The following is a 24,533-nucleotide window of genomic DNA, read 5'->3' as shown; positions in this document are numbered from 1 at the left end:
CCCCCAGTGGTGGTATTAAGTCCAAAGGTGGTATTACATCTCGACCCCATAAACATCTGTTAAATTTCATTGTCAAGTGTATTTCATGGAGGTAATTATTCCCCAGATTCCTCTGAGCACACAATGTTCTCTGTCTCATTTCACAGACACACCAGAACTTCATTTCCTTCTGAACATTTTCTATTTTGCATTTTGTCAGGCCTGAGAAGCAACACAAAAACCTAGAGCCTCACATCAATGCTAAGAAATTATAGGTGTGTACCATTAACATAACAAAAGAAGTGCCATGATTGGGTGATTGATTCTTCTTTAATGATGATTATTTGACCTTCTGGTAAAAAGGGGGAAGTTTGGGAAATCCTGAAAATATGCATGTTACAGATGTAAAGAAATTTGGGCTGTATTTTAAAAAGTGTATTCATCATGACCACAGAATTCAACAATATTCAAAGCTAATGTGATATTTGGAATTCAAGCTATTTTTTTGTGATTATGGCTATAAATACACCTCATTAAAGATATCAATAAGTGCAGTTGCTAAATAATGAGAATGAAAGCCAAATTTGCAGTCATTAATATATTAGTGGTATACAGTACTAAAGTTTCTTTCTTCCTTTGATACAATGGCTGTTCCACCATCTTTACCTCAATCATCACCAGTCCTCACTCTCACTTTTTCTATGTAGGGTTGCTCATAATCTTCCTTATCACCACAAAGAGGTGTTCATCCTATACATAAAAATAATGCTAAAATAAATACAAGAATATACAGAAAAATCATGTGCTTTTATTCAAAAAGAATATCAATTTCAAAACATGCACTACTCCCTTACCTTCTTAACATTTTTTTCAAAATTAAAAATCAGATTTGTATATGCTTTTTGAACATCCCATTCCACATTCAGTCCCTAGATACTATAATAATAATCTTCTGGGAAGATGTTCCACTAGAGTTTGAGTGTGCATGTGGAGATTTTTGTTTATTCAGCCACAAGTAAAATCAGGGACTGATGTACGAAGAGGAGGTCTGGGGTATAGTCAGTTTTACAATTGATCTCAGGGTTTTCAGCTGAGATAAGGTTAGAGTTCTATAACAGGCCACTTAAGATATTCCACTCCAACCCATGTAAACATTCTTGAATATTTGTGCACAGGGGCATTGTCATGCTAAAACAGATCTGATTCTTCTGTTTTATTTGAAGGGAACATTAAATGATGCATCCTAAGACATCTTGTGCAATTGTGTGCCTTCAACTTTGTGGTAACAGTTTGGGGAAGAATCAGATATAGCTGAAAAGTCTGGTGTCTTAAAATCTTTGTCCATAGTGTTTATGTGTCTGATCTAAATGTACTCGGAATGCACCTGAATGCTCCTGATGAAAACATTGTTTAAAGGATTTTAGTAAAAAAAAAAAAAAAAAAGAAAAATATGGTGCTGTTTCACAAATAAACACCTGCTAAAAAAAACCCAGGGTTTGCATTTCTATTGGTTAATACTGGTTCCTCCTATCTTGATATAGACAAACATTATCAAGACTCAGAAAACGGGTTGTTTTTGTGTTGTTACTTTTCTGTTTTGTCTCATTGTACATCCACTACAACATGTTAAGTGTAAAGCACCCATAATTATCCAAAGAACCCTTAAAGAACCCTTTTTAAGATGGTAGACATGGTCGATTTTTTACCCCATTTCTTCTTAATCACCACGATGAATAAATGAAGCTACACTTTTCCAATCTTCTCAAGGTGACATTCTTTCTTTCAGATGAAGGACACTGAATGCATTCAAAACCCAAACGCAACTCCACTTTAAAAAAAAAAGAACCTTTAGCCTCTGTGTCTATTCATAAAATAAAATGGAATAAAGTTGCGAATACAATGCCATTTGTGGTGAATCATTGCCTTCAACGAAAATCAGCAATCACTGCAACCCTCCACTAATCTGTGCTTTATGGCAGACTGACCTGACTGAATCTTATCCAGTGCAGGACTTATGAAAGCATGAAAACATTAAGCAAAAAGCAAATTGCAAGCAGCTACGTCAGCTTGGTAACCATAAAGCCCAATTCTTGTTCTTCAAGAACTTTCTGCAATCTCCTCATATGATTTCTTGAGCTTAACAAGAGAAGCCATCAGGTTCTTGGGCTCTTTTCTTTGTCACCAAGGCCCCTTTATTCTGATTGGTCAGTTTGTTTGAAAACATTTTGTAGCCTTCTTACAGACACAATCCTGTCTCTGAGTTCCACATCCATGGCTTGTTTTGATTTTTATCTGATTTGCTGTTTCAACTGTTAGACCTTATACAGACCGGTGTGTGATTTCTCCAAAGCATGTCCAATTTGTTGAATTTTCCACAAATGGACTTGCATACATTTACTTACATTTTATTTGAACTGTGCTTTCAACAGTGAACACTGTCAGAAAGCAGCTTTATATAAATAAATACATTAACAATATACATTTGAAATTCAGAAATGTATCCCTATATGTTTATACCAATGAGTGAGCAAGAGGTGATAGTGATGAGGAAACAATTTCCAAAAACTATTGGAGAAAGAATCCTCGAGAAGAACCAGACTCAAATTAGAAATTGGTGTCATCTGGCTGAGACCTAATCGACCTAAATCAATTAAATTGTAGAAAAATCTAAGAGATGATCCAGAGAACTGGTGATGTGCCTGAGATCAAGTTTAAATGTCATAGCTAAGAATGAAGAGGGGACTTATGTCAATGTGATATTTCAGTATGTATTTTGTTTTGTTGTTTTTTAAAATCAATGTGCTGTCACAAGTTACCACATTCAGTTTTTTTTTGTTATTATGGGGAAAGAATTTCCATTTTTTTGTGGTTAAAAATAATTATTTCAAGCATTTTTGCATAAGGCTGAATCATACATAAAAATGGTTTAAATATTTTATGAAGGCACTGTATATAAAAAAATATATAAATTGTGTGCAAAACAAAAATAATGTAAGAGTCACCAAAAATTTAAATATCTGAAAATCGAAACCTAAATAAATGATAACATCGACATGTTTAAAAAAATTAACAGGTAAATAAACCAATCATGTACAAATGAAAGCCAATGTTTGAAAAATGATGTGAAGATGAATACCACCTACCACCTACATTACCTGTGAGAAATTCATCAAACATATCATGATGTCTATCACCCACATATGTAGTGTTAATATCAATCCGTCTGCACAAACGAGACTTCACAAAGTAATATTGTTAATGATATTCTGCATGATATTTATTTTGTGCAAAAATGATCTTACATGACTTACTCTATATGGACAAAAAGTATTGGGTCACCTGACTTTTCTAGACTTTGACTCCTCCCCAAACTGTTTCCACAAATTTGGAGGCACACAATTGTATAGGATGTCTTAAGTAACTTAAAAATTTCCCTTCACTTGAACTTGGAATGAATTGGAACACTAAGTGCACTCCAGACCTCCTCAACCTACATCAGTACCTGACTTCACTAACACCCCTGGGAAGCCCTGAATGAGTAAAAATCTCCACAAGCACACAAAATTTTGTGGAACAGCTTGACAGTAGATTGCAGATGATGTTCCACTATGGGGACTTAATGTCGAATAGTATGAAGCAATTTATGAAACTTATGAAACTTTTGGTCAGGTGTCCACAAACCTTTGTCCATACATTGTATAATTGAACAGGGGTGTGTAAACCTTTGATACCTACCATTGCTGTGTAGTGTTGAAGCACATATCGATGTCACAAAGAATGGACTTTAAATATAAGCATCATGAAGGAAGTGTGTGTCTTAGTGCTCAGAAGTAAAAATGTTCTCTGTCCTGTGTTACAGTTACAGTTAACACAAAAGTAATTCACACCACCTTGAGCAACTGATAATGTATTTGCACTCAAGCAAACTGTCTTCAATCTCTCTATTAGGTGCTGTAGTTCTTGCTGATATTGCTCGTTAACAGTACACGTGTATAATTCCACATATTATTACTTTATATCAGATATTTGTAGCATAGTAGTTTTTATTCTTGTTTCTTTTTTTTTCAGGACAACGATGTTTAATAAAGACCACAAGACTTACTGTATAATATCTAACTTAAGTCTTGCACAAATCGTCTGTAAAGAAAGTCCTTGACTGTGAATGTATAAGTTTTCCACATTGGTAAAAATGATTAATTCTGCTGCTAATAAAACCTGCCACAATGAAACCAATGTTCACAGCAAAAAAACGTCTGATTGCACTGCTCCACTGTATCGATTCTATATAAACGATCGATAAAATGCAACACAGTGTGAGACAGAATAAAAAAGAAAATCAAACACACCAGAGCTGGACATTCACACCTATAGATATTGTCCATCTGGTTTTCAAGGACATAGCAGATTTAATACTATAGAGCAATGGGTAAAATAGAACAAATTAGTAAAAAATATATATATATATATAAAAAAAACCTTTTTTAAAACCAGAACCTTTTGAACTAAAGAGCGAGGGTGAAAATTTTCTTGCCCTTGCGTTCGCTTTTAAATAAAAAAAATAATTTGTATTCACTGCTAAGCCGGATAGCGGCAAATTCTCCAAAAATGGAAAAAAGAAAAACGCATGTAAAGAGGTCAAAGCAATCAATAAAACAAGTCAAAGAGAATCCTTGGAGCCGTGATGAGAGCGCATTTTGTTTCTACTTATCCATTGTACTTTCTGGGTAGCTGGAGGAAACAAGTCATTGTGTCGCATAAGCTTTTAAAAAAAAAAAAAAAAAAAAAAAACCTAAAAGCGCGTGAAAGGAATTTTGAAATGAATGATTTTTTTCTGCCCTCATCCAAAGCAAGCTGAAAAGCTACAATAGAACAGACATGTTTCACAAAAAATAAAAAAATCCATTTCATTTGCACCTTACAGAGAGGTGTTAACGGCGTTAACTCTGAAACCGGTGTCAATACAGGGTACGCTAATCTGTCTTTAAAATTCTTACGTATTTTGGACCTATGAACAAGCAATATTCCCGCATCGGTCGATACGTTTTTGATTGGATGACAAAACAAGTTTACACAGGTTTTTTCTGATATTTGTTAATATTTTTAATATTTACATCTTCATAAAAAAACAAAACAAAAACAGAGAACGCTATGTTCCCTCCCTACCTCCCTCCATCCCTCCTGTGAGAATTCCACAAGAAAAAAAATATTGTTAATTCAACAAACAATGTCCGCAAAAATAAAGCTCATTTAGCAAGCTAAGTGGAACCTGGCAGTGCTAGATACACTAGATACAAAAAAAAATATTTTGTGATTTTGGTGTAAGAATAGCATCTCCGTCAACAAAAATACAATCGATCAAACTTTTCAAACATCTGTACCGTCATCCACCCTGTTAAAATGTAATACTTTCTGCTTTCTAAATATTCTCATCCTTTTTATCCTGTTCCTCCTCGAGAGCCTGGATGATGATGAAACTTGTGTTTGCTCTACGATGCAGTGCATGAGTACAAAAGTGCAAATGAACTTTCCTATCGTACTACTAGCTCTGTGTTCAGCTTTTTATTATCACAGCAGTGTCCATGGCAAAACGCTCGCCTGCTTCACGTGCGAGTCTGTTTGTTTAGTTTATCTTCCCTCCGCAATGATATTTTTTGAGGCGTAGCTCCAAAAGCACGTAGACGTGCAGATGTCTCATCTACGAAAGACGTAAAAACCGATGTTCAGAGTCTTTTTTCGTCAACCGTTAAAAGAACGAAGAGAGAGCGAGTGATCGACGTGGGATAGCACCTCAATGACCGGACACGGCTTTGGCTAGAAAAATACACACACAAAAAAATACAATAAAGTGTCAGTAATAACACAAATACAACAATACACAACATAAAACATTTTAGAAAACTGAAATTAATGACAAAAAAGATTGAAAATATCAACAATGAAAAAAGATCAAGAAGAAGGTTAAAAAATAAAACAAAGAATGAAATAAAAAAATAAGAAGGAATAGAAAGGACAGAATTCATAAGAATTTATGCTGCATTGATGTGACTGCATGTTATACAAATGAAAGGCTGAACTGTAAGATGGACGTGGAACAGAGTCACATGTCTGTGAGAGAAACGCTACCTTACTGTATAGAGGGAGATAAAAGTTCTCCTCCCTCACTCTGTCTGCTGCATGGCAGGGTAAAAAAAGAGACCCGGTTAAATACCACACACACACACACACACACACACACACACACACACACACACACACTCACACACAGACACACCATGCACAGACACACACATGCCATGCACACAATAATTTTTAAATCACTGCGCACAACATTCATGTCTATTTTGTTCATTTATAGCATACCTATTTGGAAGGAATAAAGGAAAAAAGAAAGAAAGAAAGAAAGAAAGAAAGAAAGAAAGAAAGAAAGAAAGAAAGAAAGAAAGAAAGAAAGAAAGAAAGAATCAGAAAGAAAAGATCAACAACTATATACGTTCATCAAAAATCCATCTTAGGCACTGTAATAAAACTGCATCTTATAGATTTATGTAATTTTATATTTATACATTAATTAGCTATAACATTAAAACCATTTGCCCAATATCTTGTACTTCTCCCCTGTGTCTCTTGGACCCCACAGGACCTTTAAATCTGTGCTTCATACAGTATTTTAGTAAATTAGCAGCAGATCCTTTAAAGAGAGTTGGCAGCTCAGTGGTTAAGGCATTGGGCTCTGGATCAGAGGGTCACAAGTTTAAATCCCAGCACCACCAAACTGCCACTGTTTGGCCCTTGAGAACGACCCTCAACTGCCCAGTTGTAAGTCTGTCAAATTCTATAAATGTAATGGTTGTGAGTTGAAGTCTTCATGGTTCAGACATGTTTGTCCAACCCATCCCACAGAAGCTTTATCCGATTGGATCTCTGGAAGTTGGAGGCCGAACTACTACTGGACTTAGTGGACTACTAGACTTTGTCAAGTCTACCAAACTATTCATGAACAATTATTTTTCTGTGTGGATGTGCAGGTAACATTATCCTGCTGAAAAAGACCAGTCTATAAGAATTGCTATTGCCCTTAAAGGTTCTAACTTTTTTTTGCATCAATTTTTAGACAGGTGGGATGCAACTTCCAAAATAACATCCAATGAATTACAGCATTCAAGGTTTTCTAGAAGAACATCATCTGGGGCATTACATTGCCTCGTCCCATAGCACAGTGGCATCTCTTCCTCAGGTAAATAAAGCACATGATGTACAAGAAAATATGATTAATCAAACCAGGCCGTCTTCAATTCCTCCATGGTCAAGTTCTGATGTCCTGTAGGAGCCGGATACCCTCTCTGTGAGTTCTAACTCCATTCTAACATGAGCCAACATGAACTTTTTCAGCAATCTGTGCTGCAGTAACTCTTCTATGGGATCAGATCAGACAGACAAATTCTTTGCTCCTCGCATGCATCAGTAAGAATCAAGCGCTCATGGAACCCTGTCTCCTGTTCACCTGTTCTAATTCCCTGCAGCACTTTTGGGCGGTAATAACAACTGCATCCGGAAAACCCCACAAGAAGCTCTGACCCAGTCATCTAGACATCAGAATTTGGGTTTTTGACAAAGTAGCACATATCCTGATGTTTTTCCCATTTTTCCTGCTTGTAACATGTCAATTTTCAGAACTGACACAATGATATTCATTTTTTTCAATGTTTTTTTTTTTGTAATAGCTGATCAGTGCTGAAAAACTCATCTCACACAATCACACACACAATCACACATACACACACACAGAAACAGGAACTGGTATGTGTTTCTAACAGCAGGGCAACTGTAAAGACACTGCACATATCATTCCTGTGTTACTCGCTCTAATCACTTCTGGAGCTTTACAGATGGCAAAGCAACTGGTGTTTGGCAGCATGAAGAAGGTGTGCAACCCATAGGAACCTGCAGCTCTTTGTTAATTACACAATTGACAGAAAAAAAGCCATTTGTTTGTGCCTCACAAAAGGCTATTAACAGACAATTCACACACTGTTTCTGCTCCAGATGTGGAGGCAGCTGGCTGCTTGGAAGGGGAGAGAAACTCTGTCTTCTCATAGAGTCATGCATAATCAGGCATGCACACAAAGTGTTAACACACATACACCCGCACACGCCATGCACACATGCACGCTAGGGAAACAATTAGCAGAAATGCAGAAGTGCGGTAAAGTAGTTAGCATGTTAGTATCTTACTTTTGTTTGCTCTGATTAGACAAAGGTGTAGTGAAATCCATTGCTTAGAGGTGGAGGAGGAGGAAGAGTTTGAGGGGAGGACACGACAGGAGCGACAGCAGAAGGAGGGAGAGGAGGAGGAGGAGGCGGAAGAGGAGGTGGAGGAAGCATAGTGGGGCTGTTAACCTCCGGAGAAACTACATAGAAACAGAGATCAGGACAAGAGACGTGTTAATAATAGACACGCGTAAACACACACACACACACACACACACACACACACACACACACACACACACACACACACACACGTGAAAATGCCGCACACACACACACACACACAAACACACAGAAATTACAATGGAAAAAAAAACTTTAGGTTACTTACGTAACCCCGGTTCTCTTTCAAACATTCGCTCGGTATCTCACTATGGGATATAGACAACTCCCGTATTGCAGATATGCTGTCCGAAGCAGGTGTCAACCAACTCAGTGATGTGAAAAAAAAAAGATAATCCCTCTCACTGAAGAGAGTGGAAAAGCGAGAGAAATGACAAACATCCGAACCACGATGTTTTCATCACCCGTTGTCATTCCCTTACGCATACACGTATACATGACCAAAAACACATCTATATAGACAAATACATGTATATATAATCATACCTACAATATATACACAATATATATTACACACTCAGGACGGAATGAGCCAGCGAAGGCTCCGTGACATCCAGCCTATAAAAACGGACAAAAGTGTGCGGCGAAGCCCAGCATGCTGCCGCACAGATGTCCTGAATAGAAACACCCTTAAAAAAACGCCCACAAAGTGGCCAAGCCTTGGGTACTATGAGCCCTCAGTCCTTCCGGAGGGTTGAGACCCACGCTATTATAACACATTATAATAGCCTCCACGAGCCAATGGGACAGGCGCTGTCGGAACGGGACTTCCTTACGGGAATCGACCCATGAAACAAACAGCTGATTACTCCGTCTCAAACCCTTCGTCCTGTCAACATAGTGACGTAACGCACGGACAGGACACAGACAGTGAAGCCGCTCCTCCTCCGCTGAGGAAAAAGGAGGCGGATGAAAAGCCACCAAATCCACCTGCCTGCAGGCGAAAGCTGACTCGCTCACCTTCGGGAAAAATGCCGGATTAGTCTTGAGAGCCACTTGTGAGAAATCCGAAGCAAACCGCATACAGAAGTTATGAACTGACAAAGCATGAAGTTCACTAACCCGCTTCGCGGTAGAAAGAGCCAATAACAAAGCGACCTTCAGCGACAGGAGCTTCAAGTCAATACTCCCTATCGGCTCAAAAGGAGACTGAGAGAGCACGCTCGGGACCACTGACAGATCCCATGGCGGAACCAGCGGCTTTGAGAACGTGCTTAGACGCCGCGCTCCCTTCATAAACCTGCACACGAGCGGGTAATGACCGATAGTATTACCGTCAATCCCTACGTGGCATGCAGAAACAGCGGCGAGATAAACCTTAACGGTTGAAAAAGCCCTGCCCTTATCCAAAAGTTCTTGCAAAAAGCACAACACATCTGCCACAGAACAGTGAAAAGGGACGATATGTCTCTGAGCACACCATAGTTCAAACACACTCCACTTCCTATCATATGCAGAGCGCGTCGAAGCTGCTCTCGCATTCTGAATCGTCTCAATCACCCTCGGAGGCAAACCAGCTACGCTGAGATTCATCCTCTCACGAGCCAGGCCCAGAGAGCTACTCTGTCCGGTGCCGGGTGAAAAATCTCTCCGCGCGCTTGCGAGAGGAGATCCCTGCGCAACGGGAGAGGCCAGGGTCGATCGTGCAGGAGTTGGAAAATCTTGTTGGAACCGCCAAATATTCGTAGGCTGTGCCCTGATAGGCAAAGCGTAGGAATTTTCTGTGTGCCGGATAAATGCTTATGTGATAATACGCGTCCTTCAGATCCACTGACGTAACGAATCTCTGGGACGAATAACACTGTACAAAGCTTTCAAAGTGAGCATCTTGAACTTGTACTTTCTAAGGTGTTTGTTGAGGTTCCGTAAATCCAGAATGGGACGGAGACCCCCCTTTCTTTGGAACGACAAAGTACCGGGAGTAAAAGCCGAGCTGGCTGTCCTCTCGCGGCACCGATCAAATTACCCCTTTGCTCAGTAAGGAGGTTATTTCGTCCTCCAAAACCTGAGCAGATTCGCCCTCTGCTGTCGACCAAATCACGGCGCTGAAAAGCGGTGGTCTCACGGCAAATTGCAGGCGATATCCCCGCTGTATTGTGGAATACACCCAATGACGAACTGCGCATGCGCGCCAACTCTCCGCGCAAGCAGAGAGCAGGCCTCTGCGGCTCTCGCTGACAGGCGGCGCGGTGGCACCATCCATGGGGTTGCAACTCTGGTTCGAGTTTTATTATTGTGTGTGTGGATTTTTTCACTTTTCTCTTTATCACACACATCTGTGCCCTCGGCCCACTGCCTGGATGCACAGAACAAATCTTTAATAAATTTTGACGAACATGGAACATTCTGCTCTCTCTCTTGCATAACCCCGCGGGCGGAGAGGGGAGAAGTAACTTTCCGGGCACTGGGGGAACTGGTGCCAACACTCCAACCGAACCGGAGAAATTTTGTTCGTCGAACACAGTCTTTGAAACGCTCCCCAACGCCAAGACAAGACTCCTGAGATGAGTCGAGGGGTGCTACAGAAACTCCGAGAGTGCTGCCACCTCTCTTTTGACCCAAAATCAGACCACAGGCTAGGTCGCCCGCCTTTTCTTCCCTCCCTGAGGGTCCGCTGGGCGATGCCTAGCAGCTGCCGCTGCAAAGAGGTCTTGTTCCTGGGCTCGGGCTGTTTCTGGCGAGCCTCCCCACCAGAAACCACCGCAGCCCCGAAAAGGGCTTTTGGCTCTATCGGGGCATCAAGGAACTCCACCTTCTCCCTCTCCGATAAGCCCGTCAAACCCAACCACAGGGCCCTTTCGCCTACCACAGCGAGGCCCATGCTGCGGCCGCAGCTCTGGACCGCTCCCCTAGAGGAACGCAGGTTGAGATCCGCAATGACGCAGATTTGTTCCCACAAGGTAGAATCTGGAGACCCAGCATCAATCTGCCTCCCCATCTCTTCCATGAGCTCTGCCTGGTAAGCCGTGAGCATGGAGGTGGCATTCAGAGCTCTAACCGCCAGGGCCGAGGAGCGGTAGATCTTCTGAAAAAGGGAGGCGGACAGCCTTTCTGTACGTCCTGGCAGAGAAGGGGAGGAGGAGGATAGAGCAGCTCGGCGATTTGGGTGGAGGTGGACAGCTCTACGGGTGGTGGAGTACCCTTAACGGGCACTCTATGCACCTGCTGAGACGGCCATTCGATGGAAAGTTTTTTGGCCGCTCTCCTACACACCTCCACAAAGGTCCAGCTCACCTGGCATGGGGGAAGGGCCTGTAGCACTTCCAGGCCTGGAGAGAAGATCAGGAGGGAGGATAGCATCCTCCTCGCCGTCCTCCAAATCCTCCTCCAAAAAATGAGCGACCTCATCATCTTCCTCCTCCACACCCTTGTTATCCAGCAGAGAGTGTGATTCGAAGAGTAAAGGAAGGACAGGAGAAACCTCGTCCATGATCTCTCCCCAGCTGCACTGTGCTTGCGAAGCAGCCTCGTCCCTCTCCGCGGGCAGCGGAGAGAGACACGGGTCTCCCTTATTCGCGTCGCGACTGCAGATGGCGCCTCGAACCCTTGACGGAAAAGAGCGCAGTGCGGGCAGCACTCGGGTTAGCGAGCACGGTTTGAGCGTGCCGAACTCCTAAGCACACGATGCACAGGGATGAGAGTCTTTGCCGAGATCGTAGACCCGCATGCACACGGTCGGGATTGAACTCTTCCCGCCGTGCACCCGGATGAACTCGCAGCTGCCATAACGGAGGTGCAATCACCGGAAAAAAAGGAAAACAACGAGATCACCACGACGTGCTTCTCGAAAACGGGTCTCGAACAATAATGTTAATACTCGCTTGACGCGATGTGAAAAGAAAAACAGCAGAAGGGAATATCCGCTGACAGTGGATATTCTCCCAAGAAGCAGCCGCTCGGAGACGCACCTTAACGGCCTGTCTGTGAACAGTTAAACGACTGCCCCCAGAGGATCTGCTGAGGATAGCTTCCTAAAAGGATCTTCACGGGGAAGAGAACGAGAATGAGGCAGGGACCGCCAGCAGCGGTGTATATAGGAGGCGGGACTCGCATCACTGTCGTGATTGGTCTGTCAGCCGACAGACGTGGTGTGATTGATGCTTCCAGGATTGGTCACGCCCGAGGCGATTCCCATAGTGAGATACCGAGCGAATGTTTGAAAGAGAACCCATATTACTAGCCATTCGAATGTTACTATATGTATGTATGTATGTATGTGTATATATATATAAAATATATAAAAATTCTCCTTTTTCTTAAAACAACATAGAACCCAAATGCAAAAAAAGAGAAAAATCCAACCTTTATTTAAGTACATTACTTTGGTGGTAAAAATCACACATTTAGAAAAAAAAAAACTTGAAATCATGTGTGCCACGATTATTGGCACCCTGATGTTAATACTTTGTACAACCTCCTTTTGCCAACAAGACAGCACTTAATCTCCTCCTATAACATTTCACAAGATTGGAGAACACAGAGAGAGGGATTTTTGACCATTCTTCTTTGCACAATCTTTCTAGATCATCCAGTGTCCTGGGTCCTCTCTTATGCACTCTTCTCTTTAGCTCGCCCCACAGGTTTTCGATTGGGTTGAGGTCTGGGGACTGAGATGGCCATGGGAGGACCTTGAGTTTGTGACTGCTGAACCACTTTTGTGTAGATTTTGCCACATGTTTTGGATCATTATCCTGCTGAAAGACCCAATGACGACCCATCTTCAGCTTTCTGGCAGAGGCCATCAGGTTTTTATTTAAAATATCCTGGTACTTCAAAGCGTTCATAATGCCATGCACCCTAACAAGGTTCCCAGGGCCTTTGGAAGAGAAACAGGCCCACAGCATCACAGATCCTCCACCATACTTCACGGTGGGCATGAGGTGCTTTTCGGCATACTCATTAGCCAGACCCACTTAGAGTGTTTGTTGCCAAAAAGCTCAATCTTAGTCTCATCTGACCAAAGCACACGATCCCAGTTGAAGTCCCAGTACCGCTTAGCAAACTCCAGACGTTTACGTTGTGAGTGTTAGTGAGAAAAGGCTTTTTCCTTGCATGCCTCCCAAACAGCTTGTTGGCATGTAGAGAGCGTCTGATGGTTGTTTTGGAGACTCTGTGACCCCAAGATGCCACTCTTTGATGCAATTCTGTGACGGTGAGCTTGGGAAATTTTTTTACTTCTCTTACCATCCTCCTCACTGTGCGTTGTGGCAAGATAAACTTGGGACCTCTTCCAGCCTTGTTGGTCACTGTTCCAGTTGTTTTAAACTTCTTAATGATTCCTCTGACTGTAGATACCGGCAAGTTAAGGCGAGTGGCTATTTTCTTGTAGCCATTGCCTGACTTATGAAGGTCGACACACATCTGCCTTACTTGAATGGTGTGTTCTCTTGTCTTTGCCATGTTGACAAATGGGTAAGAGAATTAGGCCTCTGTGTCACGTCATATTTATACCCCAGGGAAACAGGAAATCATGAATCACTAATTAAAAGTCCCTTTTTCTAAATGTGTGATTTTTTTACCACCAAAGTAATGTACTTAAATAAAAGGTTGGATTTTTCTCTTTTTTTGCATTTGGGTTCTATGTTGTTTTAAGAAAAAGGAGAATTTTTAGAGGTCCACGACCACATCTTAAACAGGGGTGCCAATAATCGTGGAGGGCACTGTATATATATATATATATATATATATATATATATATATATATATATATATATATATATATATATATATATATATATATGCATTTAGAAGGTTTTCAGACACCTTACATTTTTTAGCTTATGTTGCCGCCTGATACCACACTAAAGAAAAGGTTTTTCTCATTAATCTACACTTAGTACCCATAATGAGAAACAGAATTCTAGAAATTTCTGTACTTTAATTTTTTCCCAATTAAATATCATGTATATATGTATTCAGCCCCATAACTCAGTTCTCTGCAGTTCCTTTGACCTCATGGCTTGGTTATTGCTCTGATATGCATTGTCAGCTGTAAGGCTTTCTATAGAGTTGTGTGTAACCTGGTGGGGCCGAGCAGGCTCTGGTCTTCAAGAAGTAGATACTCTCTTGAGGAAGAGGCCACCGAGTTGGTCCCTTTGTCAGACAGAGAGCCCAGGATCTACAGCCGGTACTTTATAGTTCACAAAAACCTGTTTCCGCCTGGTACCGCAGGGGACTTGGAGGCCCCTAGAGCTGCACCAGGGTGGCTCTAAGAACACTAAAGATCAGTCTCAAGAGACTAATTCCCTAACAGACTACCTAGCAATCTGCCAGATGTGGCAAGTCCTACTTGCCGTAGATGTGTGGAGAGATCCTGGGTTCCTGTCTCAGGTCCTGTGCTGGGAGTTCCTGGTTGTTGCGTGGAGCTTATGACAGATGCGTCCCTCACATCTTGTTAATATCATGAACAGCAGTTCTGATTCTCTTTCTCTATCCATCCTAAGGCATCCTGAGGTTGCTTCAGCCCCAGTCACGTCCCACCTCGTGAAAATTGTGGACCTTTAAACAAGTAGATGCCGACCCCGCAAACATCCCGAACCATCTAGAGACATGCCGGTGCCAATTGGATTCCACTTCATGTGTAGTTTGGACACTGGACCTCCTTGAGTGTTTAAAGGCTCTGGCATGGAGAAGCTGGTGTTGGATCTATGATGATCGCAAATGTTGAGCTATTTTATGAGTTGCTCAGTAGCTCCTAGTTTTATAACCACAATTATAGTAAAAGACTGTAGAAAGAACATTACTAATAATTACACATTCCGGTGCTCATGTTAATTCTCACTCTCCAGTGTTCTGTATTGTTTAAAGATTTATGATCATTATGAATAGCCGCTCCACACATGGTCTAGGGGGGAAGGCACCATCACACATGGCATATCAATTTGCTTAAAGTTGCTGGCCGTGCTTCAAGCATTGAAGCATTTTCCTCTAGACCTAAAGGGCTACCATGTATTGGTCCATACAGATAACACTCCGGTGGTTCCTACATCAACCATCAGGGAGGTCTGCGATCTCATCTCCTATACAAGCTGGCATGTCAGGTCCTCCTGTGGGCCCAGGGGAAGCTGCTGTCCTTGAGGGTAGCGTATATGCCAGGACACTTAAAGTCCATTCTCCAATCCAGAGCTCCCTCTACAAGAAGGTTGTAACCCGCAAAATGGCACCTGTTCACTATGTGGTGCGAACACCACCAATCAGATCCAGTTAACTGCCCGGTTGGTTCAGTGCCAAAATTCCTTCAAGAACAGTTCGCCATGGGGTTGACTACTTCCACCCTGAAAGGTTATGTGTCCGCTATTGCTGCTTATTGTGCTCCGCTTGCTGAGCAGTCGCTGTGCAGGAATCCATTAGTAACATGTTTTTTGTTTGCGGTACCAAGAGGCTAAAATCTTGGGTGCGATCTAGCATGCCTGCGTGGGACTTGGCCATTGTTTTGGAGGCTCTAAGCTTCCCTTCGAGCCCAAGGTGCCCTTAAAATTTCTTACAGTTGAGACTGTTTTTCTGCTGGCCATCTCCCCCTGAAGAGAGTGAAGGACCTTCAGGTCCTCTCCGTGGCTCCTTCTCTCTTGGAGTTTACCGCAGGCATGGCCAGTGTCTTTCTCTACCCAAACCGGGGTATGTTCTCAATGTGCCCTTTTTTGCCCCACAACCTGTAATGCTTCATGCTTTCTATCCTCCTTTCTTTCAGGCTCCTAAACCAGCAGAAGCTTAAGTCCACAGAAGCTGCTGTTCGTCTGCTACAGTCCCTATAGAAAGGGCCTCCCTGCAAACAAGAAGACCATCAGCGGGCCGATTGTGGATGCTATCACCTCCTCTTATGAGTCCTCCGGTCTCCCACTCGGACTCCGGACTCGAAATGTGTGGCGGCCTCTAAGGCCTTGTCTTCTGGAGTGTCTCAAGCTGGTTCTACAGCCTTGACCATAGTGCCACTCCTGGCCCTTCTGTCCTTCGATCTAGCTGTGCTCATCCACACTAGGCATGGATTGGTCAGTCTGGCAGTACTGGACACTCATTCCCAAAGCGTTGTTGACGCAGCTGGAGTTCCTAAAGAGGATGGCTTTAGGTTACGTATGTAACCCTGGTTCCCTAGCGGGATTAAACACTGCATCTCCATGCACCATTTCCTGCATCCCTGCAGCACCTCCCTTTTCAGACCCTATTGCTGTCTCCACTAAACATGCTTTTGATAGCCTTCTGGCCTTTCTGTTGGACAGATTACACACGTTGTTTAAAGCATGTTCACGCGAAAACGTTTGCAAAGCGTTATTGACGCAGCGTCTCTTTCCCTCTGGGAACGAGGGTTAAATATGTAACCTAGACACATTTATGTACATGTAATATTGCAGTTAATTTGTATAAAAAAAAAATACAGACATTTCTAGAATTCTGTTTACATTTTTTTTCATAATGGGTTACTAAGTGTAGATTAATGAGAAGGGCTGTCAAAATTAACATGTTAATGCAAATTCATTTTAATAATGAATGCAATAATTTTATTAACACAGTTAATGCAGCGAGCATTTCTGTTTGACCATTTTTATGAAATATATTAAGAAATAAGTAAATATAAAAGAGGCGAAAATTAAAACCTTCTATTTACGATGTACTTTCTTTACTCAGATAAAAAAAAAGATAAACTCCACCGAATTTATTTTTTTTATTAAATAAACATTTCTTTTTCTGATGCGCCAAGTCTCAAATCCATCAGCAAAATCCACAATGATGCACATATCCGGCAATTAAAACCGTCTGTGTGGAAACATTTAAAACATGAATATTTTGTCTTCACCCTTTATATTGAGGATGGTTTCACGAACAATAAATATATGTTCATAAAGCATCTATATTTGTCCATGCCCATGTTGATTAGAGTATAAAATAAATACTTTATATAAAATAAAAATTAATACTTAAATACTTAAAATAAGTATAAATTTAATTTGCATTTAGAACAGATACAAATGTTTTTAAATATTTTAATTGATTGACAGCCCTAATATATATATATTTTTTTCTTTCTTTCTTTCTTTCTTTCTTTCTTTCTTTCTTTCTTTCTTTCTTTCTTTCTTTCTTTCTTTTATTCTTCATTACTTTACCTCCCTCTAGTAGATGTTTCTTTTTCCAGTAGAGATTCAAAAACTTGAGGTATTTGAGATGTTTTGACTAAAAAACGTGCGATGTCCTGAGTGTTAATGAGATGCTTACTGCTATATGTTGAGGCTCAGGCTCCTGCAGGTGTGTCCATCAGGAAGTCAAACAGCACTCGAGAGCCGAGCGACCGTCTGAGAGCTGTGTGTGTGTGTGTGTGTGTATGTGTGTGTGTGTGTGTGTGTCCGCACCACGATGTCACTCCATTAATCAGAAATGTCAAAGAGTGATGCATGAACATAGAGCATGCATGCGTGTATAGAGACAAGTGCACACTTATCCTAAGTGGATAGACGGTGAAGGAGAGCTGAGTCGGAGCCACAGAGGGATGTGTATGAGTGGTTGTGGGGGGTGGGGGGCTGCTTTATTTACCTGCCACCTGCTTGCTCTTGACTGAAGCCTCGGAGGCCAAAGCATATGACATAGTGATGATCCTCTCCTGATCCTGCAGAGCTGAGTCCAGTTCCAAAAGCACTGGCTTCTCCACACCCGGAATGTTCTGCACACTGTTTCACACACACACACACACACACACACACACACACACACACACACACACACACACACACACACACACACATTTAAGAGTCAATATAAAGAGAACTGTTTTAAAGTAACCCTTTGTCTCCTATTAAATGTCTTATGTTTTGGCCAATTGGCACTTAGAAAACATGAATACAATTCCAAACTTTATTCCCTACAAACTTATAAAAGGAAACTAGTAAAACGAAAAGAAAAGGACAAAACGAATAAACGAAATAAAGAAGAATTTTCTTTGTAAACATCCTTTTTCCCTTTATTAACAATCCCTCCCACCTACCTTCCACTCTTCCTTCCATATATCCTTCCTTTTTAACTAACATCTACCATATTTTCCTTTCTTCCTACCTTCCCTTTTTGATTACTTTCCTACCTTTCCTCCTTCCTAGCTTCGTTCTTTTCTTTCTTTCTACTGTACTTTTCTTCTATTCTAGTGTTCTTCTTTTCTTTATTCCATTCCTCACTCCTTTCCTGTTTCTCCTAAAAAGAATTTCAGTTTCTTTCTTTCTTTCTTTCTTTCTTTCTTACTTTCTTTCTTTCTTTCTTTCTTTCCTGCTTGCTTGCCTATTTGTAGGAGTTTGTTTTTTATTTACTAGAGGCACTGATGAGATTATGATTTTTAACATATAATTAAAACAAATCAATTATTTAGATACAGAAATTTGTATTTAATTAAATACTTAAATTGACTGAAGTATGAACTCAAGCAGAATCTAGGTGGAGAACCCTGCAGTGAACAGTGTAGGTATGTGTACCTGGACTTAGACAGGATGCTCTTTATGCGTTCCACCTTGCGGTGCCGTGCCTCCATCTCCTGAGGACTGAGTGGCTCTTCTGGGTCCAGGTCCAAATAACGCTCAGGGATGAGAACCTTGTCAGGCTTCGACAGCTACCCAAGACATAAAAAATGTGAACTTAATTAAAACTTTTTTTCAGTTTTAATTCAAATTTATGAAGTTTGTTATCTTAATTAAACAAATCATTGAATGGTTTTGTTTTTTCATCTACATTTTTGACTCATCCAAACAGCCACCTTTTGCAAATATAACAGCCAAACACACTCGTGGCCTTTTTACTACAATACAAATAAAATATTGTTCTGAAAGTCTTCCCAACAATTTAGCTGTAGTTCCTTTCAAATGTGTTGCACTCGTAGGCTGCTTTGCGTTCCCCCTTCAATTCAGTTCACCCCAAACCAGCTCAATGGGGTTTAAATTTATGCTGCAATTCCATGATTTATAACCTCTTTTTTTTCTTTTCTCATAAGGTAGCTCTACACATCCTATTGGCCTGTATATATAAAGTAATATCAAATTTTCAGTTGAACTAGGAGACCCAAACTTGTTCCAGCATGACAATGCCCCTGTGTACAAAGCCAGCTCCATAAAGATACGGTTTACACTGGTTGGAATGGAAGCTCTTGAGTGGCCTTTTTTTTTCTAAATAGTCTGCATTAGGTTTAGATTAACAATTACTGACTACACAGAAATGTATAGCATGCTGGCTAAACTTCACCACATTAGTCTTTTTTTCAAATCCCAGCTAGCTTGATGTAAACATTGCAAACTCCAAGACTGAAAAAAGATTTCAGGTTAAAATGGCACAGTTGCTATAAAGCAAAAATCTTGGCTTAGAGACATAATAAAAGTCAAATAAATAAATAAATAATTAATAAATAAACGCCAGTTAAAATAGCACACCTTAGGTTAGGCCGTGCCTATGATTAAATCAGTAAAGAGTAAATAGTGATTATTTGAGTTACACTATCCTTTCTGTCAGCTGAAATGAATAGGGTAATTTCCCTCTGATTTCTCTAAAAAAGACATTTCCACTCAAAGAACTGTAGCTAAATTAATATTATGTCATTTTGGTTTATCACACCAATTTGTGTGTAAAGATCTGGGCAGGAGATAATCAGTTTCTGAAAAACTCAAGCAACCATGTTACAGTCATAGATAAACTTTATCCTACCTTCTGTGGGATTTTTTTTGCATTTCTGCTATATGATTAGTTACTTGGATAACTGCAAGAATGTGCAAGTGTAACCGTCATTATATGTGCAACTGTTCCTAATAAAGTAAAGGGTGAGTGAATATTATGGAAAAGCATAGTTTATTTTCTTATTAGAACAAGATTTCATCCCTTGAACAAAATGAAATTTAAATGCATTTACTGCTGTTTAATCACAAATCCTTTGCTTCAATTTTATTTCAAAAAAGAAAGTAACATAAGATAAAAATGTATATGTAATTCAGTTAGTGCAACTAACTTTTTTATTTCAGTATACTATGTAGATTTAAAGAGCAGTAAGTGTGAGAGGAGGTAGGGCTTATTGCTACCTCCTTGGTGAGGTCCAACTGATAATCGAGTGGCTCCAGGTCGAGTTCTCGGCGAGGGTTCGAATGAAGCGTGATCCACTCGTCTGAATGTGAGCGCTGTCTCTCCGTACGCTCCAACACCATCTCCTTCTCCTCACCCTGTACAGCTCGCTCCAGCAACTGCATATCAAACTCCTGCTCACGCCTCCACTGAAGACACACACACACACACACACACACACACACACACACACACACACAGTGTGATCCACATTTTAAGCATATTAAAGTTTTTTTTCTTTTACATCGAGCACTACAGATTTCTAGATTCTAATTGGTCAGAAATGCAGCTGCAAAGTACATTGTAATAAGGTTTCCATAGTAACAACTCATTCACAAACACAAAATCATTTTGTGGAATTATTTATCTGTAATGTCAAATGTCTATGTGGAAGACCTGTGGAAGAAGTCTCCAGTGTCAGTGCTTTGTAGCAGTCAGAGGTAAGTTTTTTGTAAGGAACAAAAGTAGGATGTGTGATGTCTCAGGGTTAAAAAAGTAGCGCTGCTGATTGCTGATTAGTTTCCTACATCGGTGCAAAAAGTGATGGAGAGACAGAATGCTTTGATGTCTATTATTAAAAAGGCTACACAAATAAGTGACAGTGTGAGGGAGTAATGGGGTGACAATTTGACAGTATGAACATTAATGGATCGACAGAGTGGCAACATAAGTGAGTGATGTAGTGACTATGACATTGTAACAGAGAAAGGGAGTGATGGAGTAACAGAATGACAGATAGAGAGAGTGATGGAGTGAGAGAGTAAAACTGTGAGGGAATGATAGGGAAACAGTGGCATTGTGACAGGGTAAGGAAGTGACAGTGACAGCGTAAGGGGTTGATCTAGTGACAGCGTGACAGTGTGATAGAGTGAAAGAGTAAAGAAGTAAAAGTGGCATCATGAGAGAGTAAGAAAACGATGAAGTGGAGTGACAGCATGAGGGAGGGATGGAATGACAGAGTGATAGAGTGACCGAAGGATAGTGTGAGGGAGTGATAAAATAACAGCGTGACAAAGTGAGGAAAAGAGGAAGTAATAGAGTAACAAAGTGGCAGAGTGTAGGAGTGAGGGAGTGACACCATAAGGGAGTTTTAAAGGGGCAGAGTGACCAAGTTTAAGTGAGGAAGCGATGAAGTGACAAAGTAAGAGAGTAATGGAGTCAAAGAGTCAAAGAGAGTGCTGGAGTGACAGTGTGATGGAGTTACAGTGTGAGAAGATGATGGGGTGACAGAGTAAGGCAGTGATGGAGTGTCAAAGTAACAGAGTGATGAAGTGGCAGAGTAACAGAGTGATAGAGTGGCAGAGTAAGAGAGTGATTGAGTGGCAGAGTGAGGGGTGATGGAGTGGCAGAGTAAGAGAGTGATGAAGTGACAGAGTAACGGAGTGATGGAGTGGCAGAGTAACAGAGTAATGGAGTGGCAGAGTAACGGAGTGATGAAGTGACAGAGTAACAAAGTGATGGAGTGGCAGAGTAAGAGAGTGATGGAGTGGCAGAGTAAGAGAGTGATGGAGTGGCAGAGTAAGAGAGTGATGGAGTGGCAGAGTAAGAGAGTGATTAAGTGGCAGAGTGAGAGAGTGATGGAGTGGCAGAGTAAGAGAGTGTTTGAGTGACAGAGTAACAGAGTGATAAAGTGGCAGAGTAACAGAGTGATAAAGTGGCAGAGTAACAGAGTGATAAAGTGGCAGAGTAACAGAGTGATGAAGCTAAATAAAAAGGAAATAAGGCTTTAGTAAACATCTCAGCCTGAGAGGTGAAAGGACACTGAGGTATTCCTGTGAAATCTAGGTGTATGTATGTATGTGTGTGTGTATGTGTGTGTGTGTGCGTGTGCGTGTGTTTGCATGTTTAATAAACAGTTTAAAGATCATAAACACAGATGCAGAGAGTTGTTCATGTTTGGAAACAAGGTTTAAACAACACACTCTTGTCTCAGTATCCGAGGCTTTAAGAAGAATGTGTGTATTGTACATAAAAGGTCACTTTGTGATGTAGAACAAATTATTCGTTTACAATCCACACAAAAAAAGGAGCAGTTAAAAAAACCCCACAAACAACATTTAAAGAACACAGGAAGCATTTCCCGAACAGCAGAAAACCACAAGATGCATCAGTGCTACAGGAGAATGTACACCATCGCATGGCAGGCCGCATTGTGCTAACAGAGAGAAAAAAAGACGCAAACACACGCACAGTCATGCTGTTGACATATTAAAGACACGATGTGCGTTTATTAGCATATTTTTTATTATTTCATTTTTTACATGCAAACATCTACATCAGAAACATAATCATGCAACTGATTCACAAATGACGCTTTATTTATCTTCACATACAGTAGCAAAGGAACAAAAAAGTGACATGAAGGCTAATGACAATAGAAAGAAAGAAAGAAAGAAAGAAAGAAAGAAAGAAAGAAAGAAAGAAAGAAAGAAAGAAAGAAAGAAAGAAAGAAAGAAAGAAAGAAAGAAAGAAAGAAAGAAAAAATATTGTTCATTTCTCTTCTTTCAAATTTTCTTTCTTTGGTTCTTTCCTAAAATGAAAATGACAAAGAAAAACTGTAGTAGAAGAACAAAGAAAGAGAAAGAAAGAAAGAAAGAAAGAAAGAAAGAAAGAAAGAAAGAAAGAAAGAAAGAAAGAAAGAAAGAAAGAAAGAAAGAAAGAAAGAAAGAAAGAAAGAAAGAAAGAAAGAAAGAAAGAAAGAAGGAAAGAAAGAAAGAAGAAAAGAAAAAGGCTTCTTTATTACTTTTATAATTCAAAAATCCTCTTTTGGTCTTTGTTCTTTGAGAAAAAAAAGAAACACATGACAGAAGAAAGAAAGTTGATAGATATATGTACAGCACAACACTATGCATATTTGTATGTCATTGTGTTCACAGTGCTGATGACAAATAATTATAATGTTTTTTTGAATCTGTGAAATTATAAAGAAAAGGTATTAAATAATAAATCAGGGCCTGTGGTGAGTGAATAACAACATGGAGATGGGGATTAGTAAAGTAAGCAGTGTGATTATGAGTATGCAAATCACATTCAGAGATATAGAGCATTCTGATTATAGAGCAGGAATAAATCACATTATAAGATGAAGCATCACTGCACATGGATGATGAGGAGTAAAATGAAGTGTAGATGGTTGATGAAAATTAAAATAAAGCGTAGGCAGATGATGTGGAGTAAAACAAATAGTAGGTAGATGATGAAAAGTAAATGGAAATTGGGTTGATAATGAGTCAAATGGAGTGTAGTTTGATGATAAGGAGTAAAATGGAGTGTAGTGGGCTGATGTGGAGTAAAATGGAGTGTAGTTGGCTAATGTGGAGTAAAATGGAGCATAGTTGAATGTTGTGGAGTAAAATGGAGCGTAGTTGGATGATAAGGAAAATAAAGTGGAGTGGAGTTGGATGATGTGGAGTAAAATTGAGCGTAGTTGGATGATATGGAGTAAAATGTGGAGTATAAGTGGACAATGTAAGCACAATGAGGCCAAAGCAGAAGCAGCTGAAGCTCTGCATGTTATTGTTTTATTGGTGTTAAGATCACTGTAGCAGCTGATGCATTACTGAGGTCTGAACACTGATTATTTGTGACTAGTTAGCACTTCCATTGCAGAGCATAGCGCATAATTCCATTAGCATTGGTTTAAAAAAAAATTTGACGAATTAAAGAGATACTCAAATGAATTTCACCCACTCTACATCACAGACTGAGAACAAATAATGACAAGACACACACACACACACACACACAAACACACACACACACACACACACACATACACACACACACACACACACACACACACACGTGATTGGCCATACACAGCAACACCTTCTCAAGCATTGAATCATGTTTTTAAACTCGTTATAGCAAACAAATGCTGTTATGATTGACCAACGCCATCATTAGTAGCTGTGCTTTGTGTTTAATGAAATCATTAAATAAAACACTCACAGACCAGAGCGCTTTGTTCATTGGCATTATCAAAAATCAAGGCACTTTATTCATTTACTTCTTAATTCTGTGCACAGAATTTCTTGGCACATCACTCACGATCCCTTATTTCTCCTTTCTACATTCCCAACATTCCCAACATTAAA

The 24,533-nt window shown here is 40.4% G+C and overlaps 1 protein-coding gene across 16 annotated transcripts in view; it reads right to left on the bottom strand.

Moving 5' to 3' along the window:
- Positions 1-5,063: 5,063 nt before the first annotated feature.
- plekha7b (pleckstrin homology domain containing, family A member 7b) overlaps positions 5,064-24,533 on the bottom strand; it is a 114,849-nt gene continuing 95,379 nt past the window's right edge. For 9 of the 16 annotated variants that reach the window (XM_046857330.1, XM_046857332.1, XM_046857338.1 and 6 more), the window contains 4 exons: positions 20,397-20,585; positions 18,813-18,946; positions 17,890-18,023; positions 6,196-8,387 (listed from right to left, as the gene is read on the bottom strand). In XM_046857330.1, the coding sequence (XP_046713286.1) occupies positions 8,227-8,387; positions 17,890-18,023; positions 18,813-18,946; positions 20,397-20,585 (618 nt within the window). In that variant the 3' untranslated portion in view covers positions 6,196-8,226. Of the gene's footprint in view, positions 5,791-6,102; positions 6,150-6,194; positions 8,388-17,889; positions 18,024-18,812; positions 18,947-20,396; positions 20,586-24,533 lie in introns of those variants that run through there. The other 7 variants (XM_046857336.1, XM_046857333.1, XM_046857345.1 and 4 more) reach the window with 5 other exon arrangements.

This window comes from Silurus meridionalis, chromosome 9 (genome assembly GCF_014805685.1).
Source record: "Silurus meridionalis isolate SWU-2019-XX chromosome 9, ASM1480568v1, whole genome shotgun sequence".
Taxonomy (NCBI): domain Eukaryota; kingdom Metazoa; phylum Chordata; class Actinopteri; order Siluriformes; family Siluridae; genus Silurus; species Silurus meridionalis.
The sequence above is the reverse complement of the archived record's forward strand: the minus strand, read 5'-3'. Positions and strand labels throughout refer to the sequence as shown.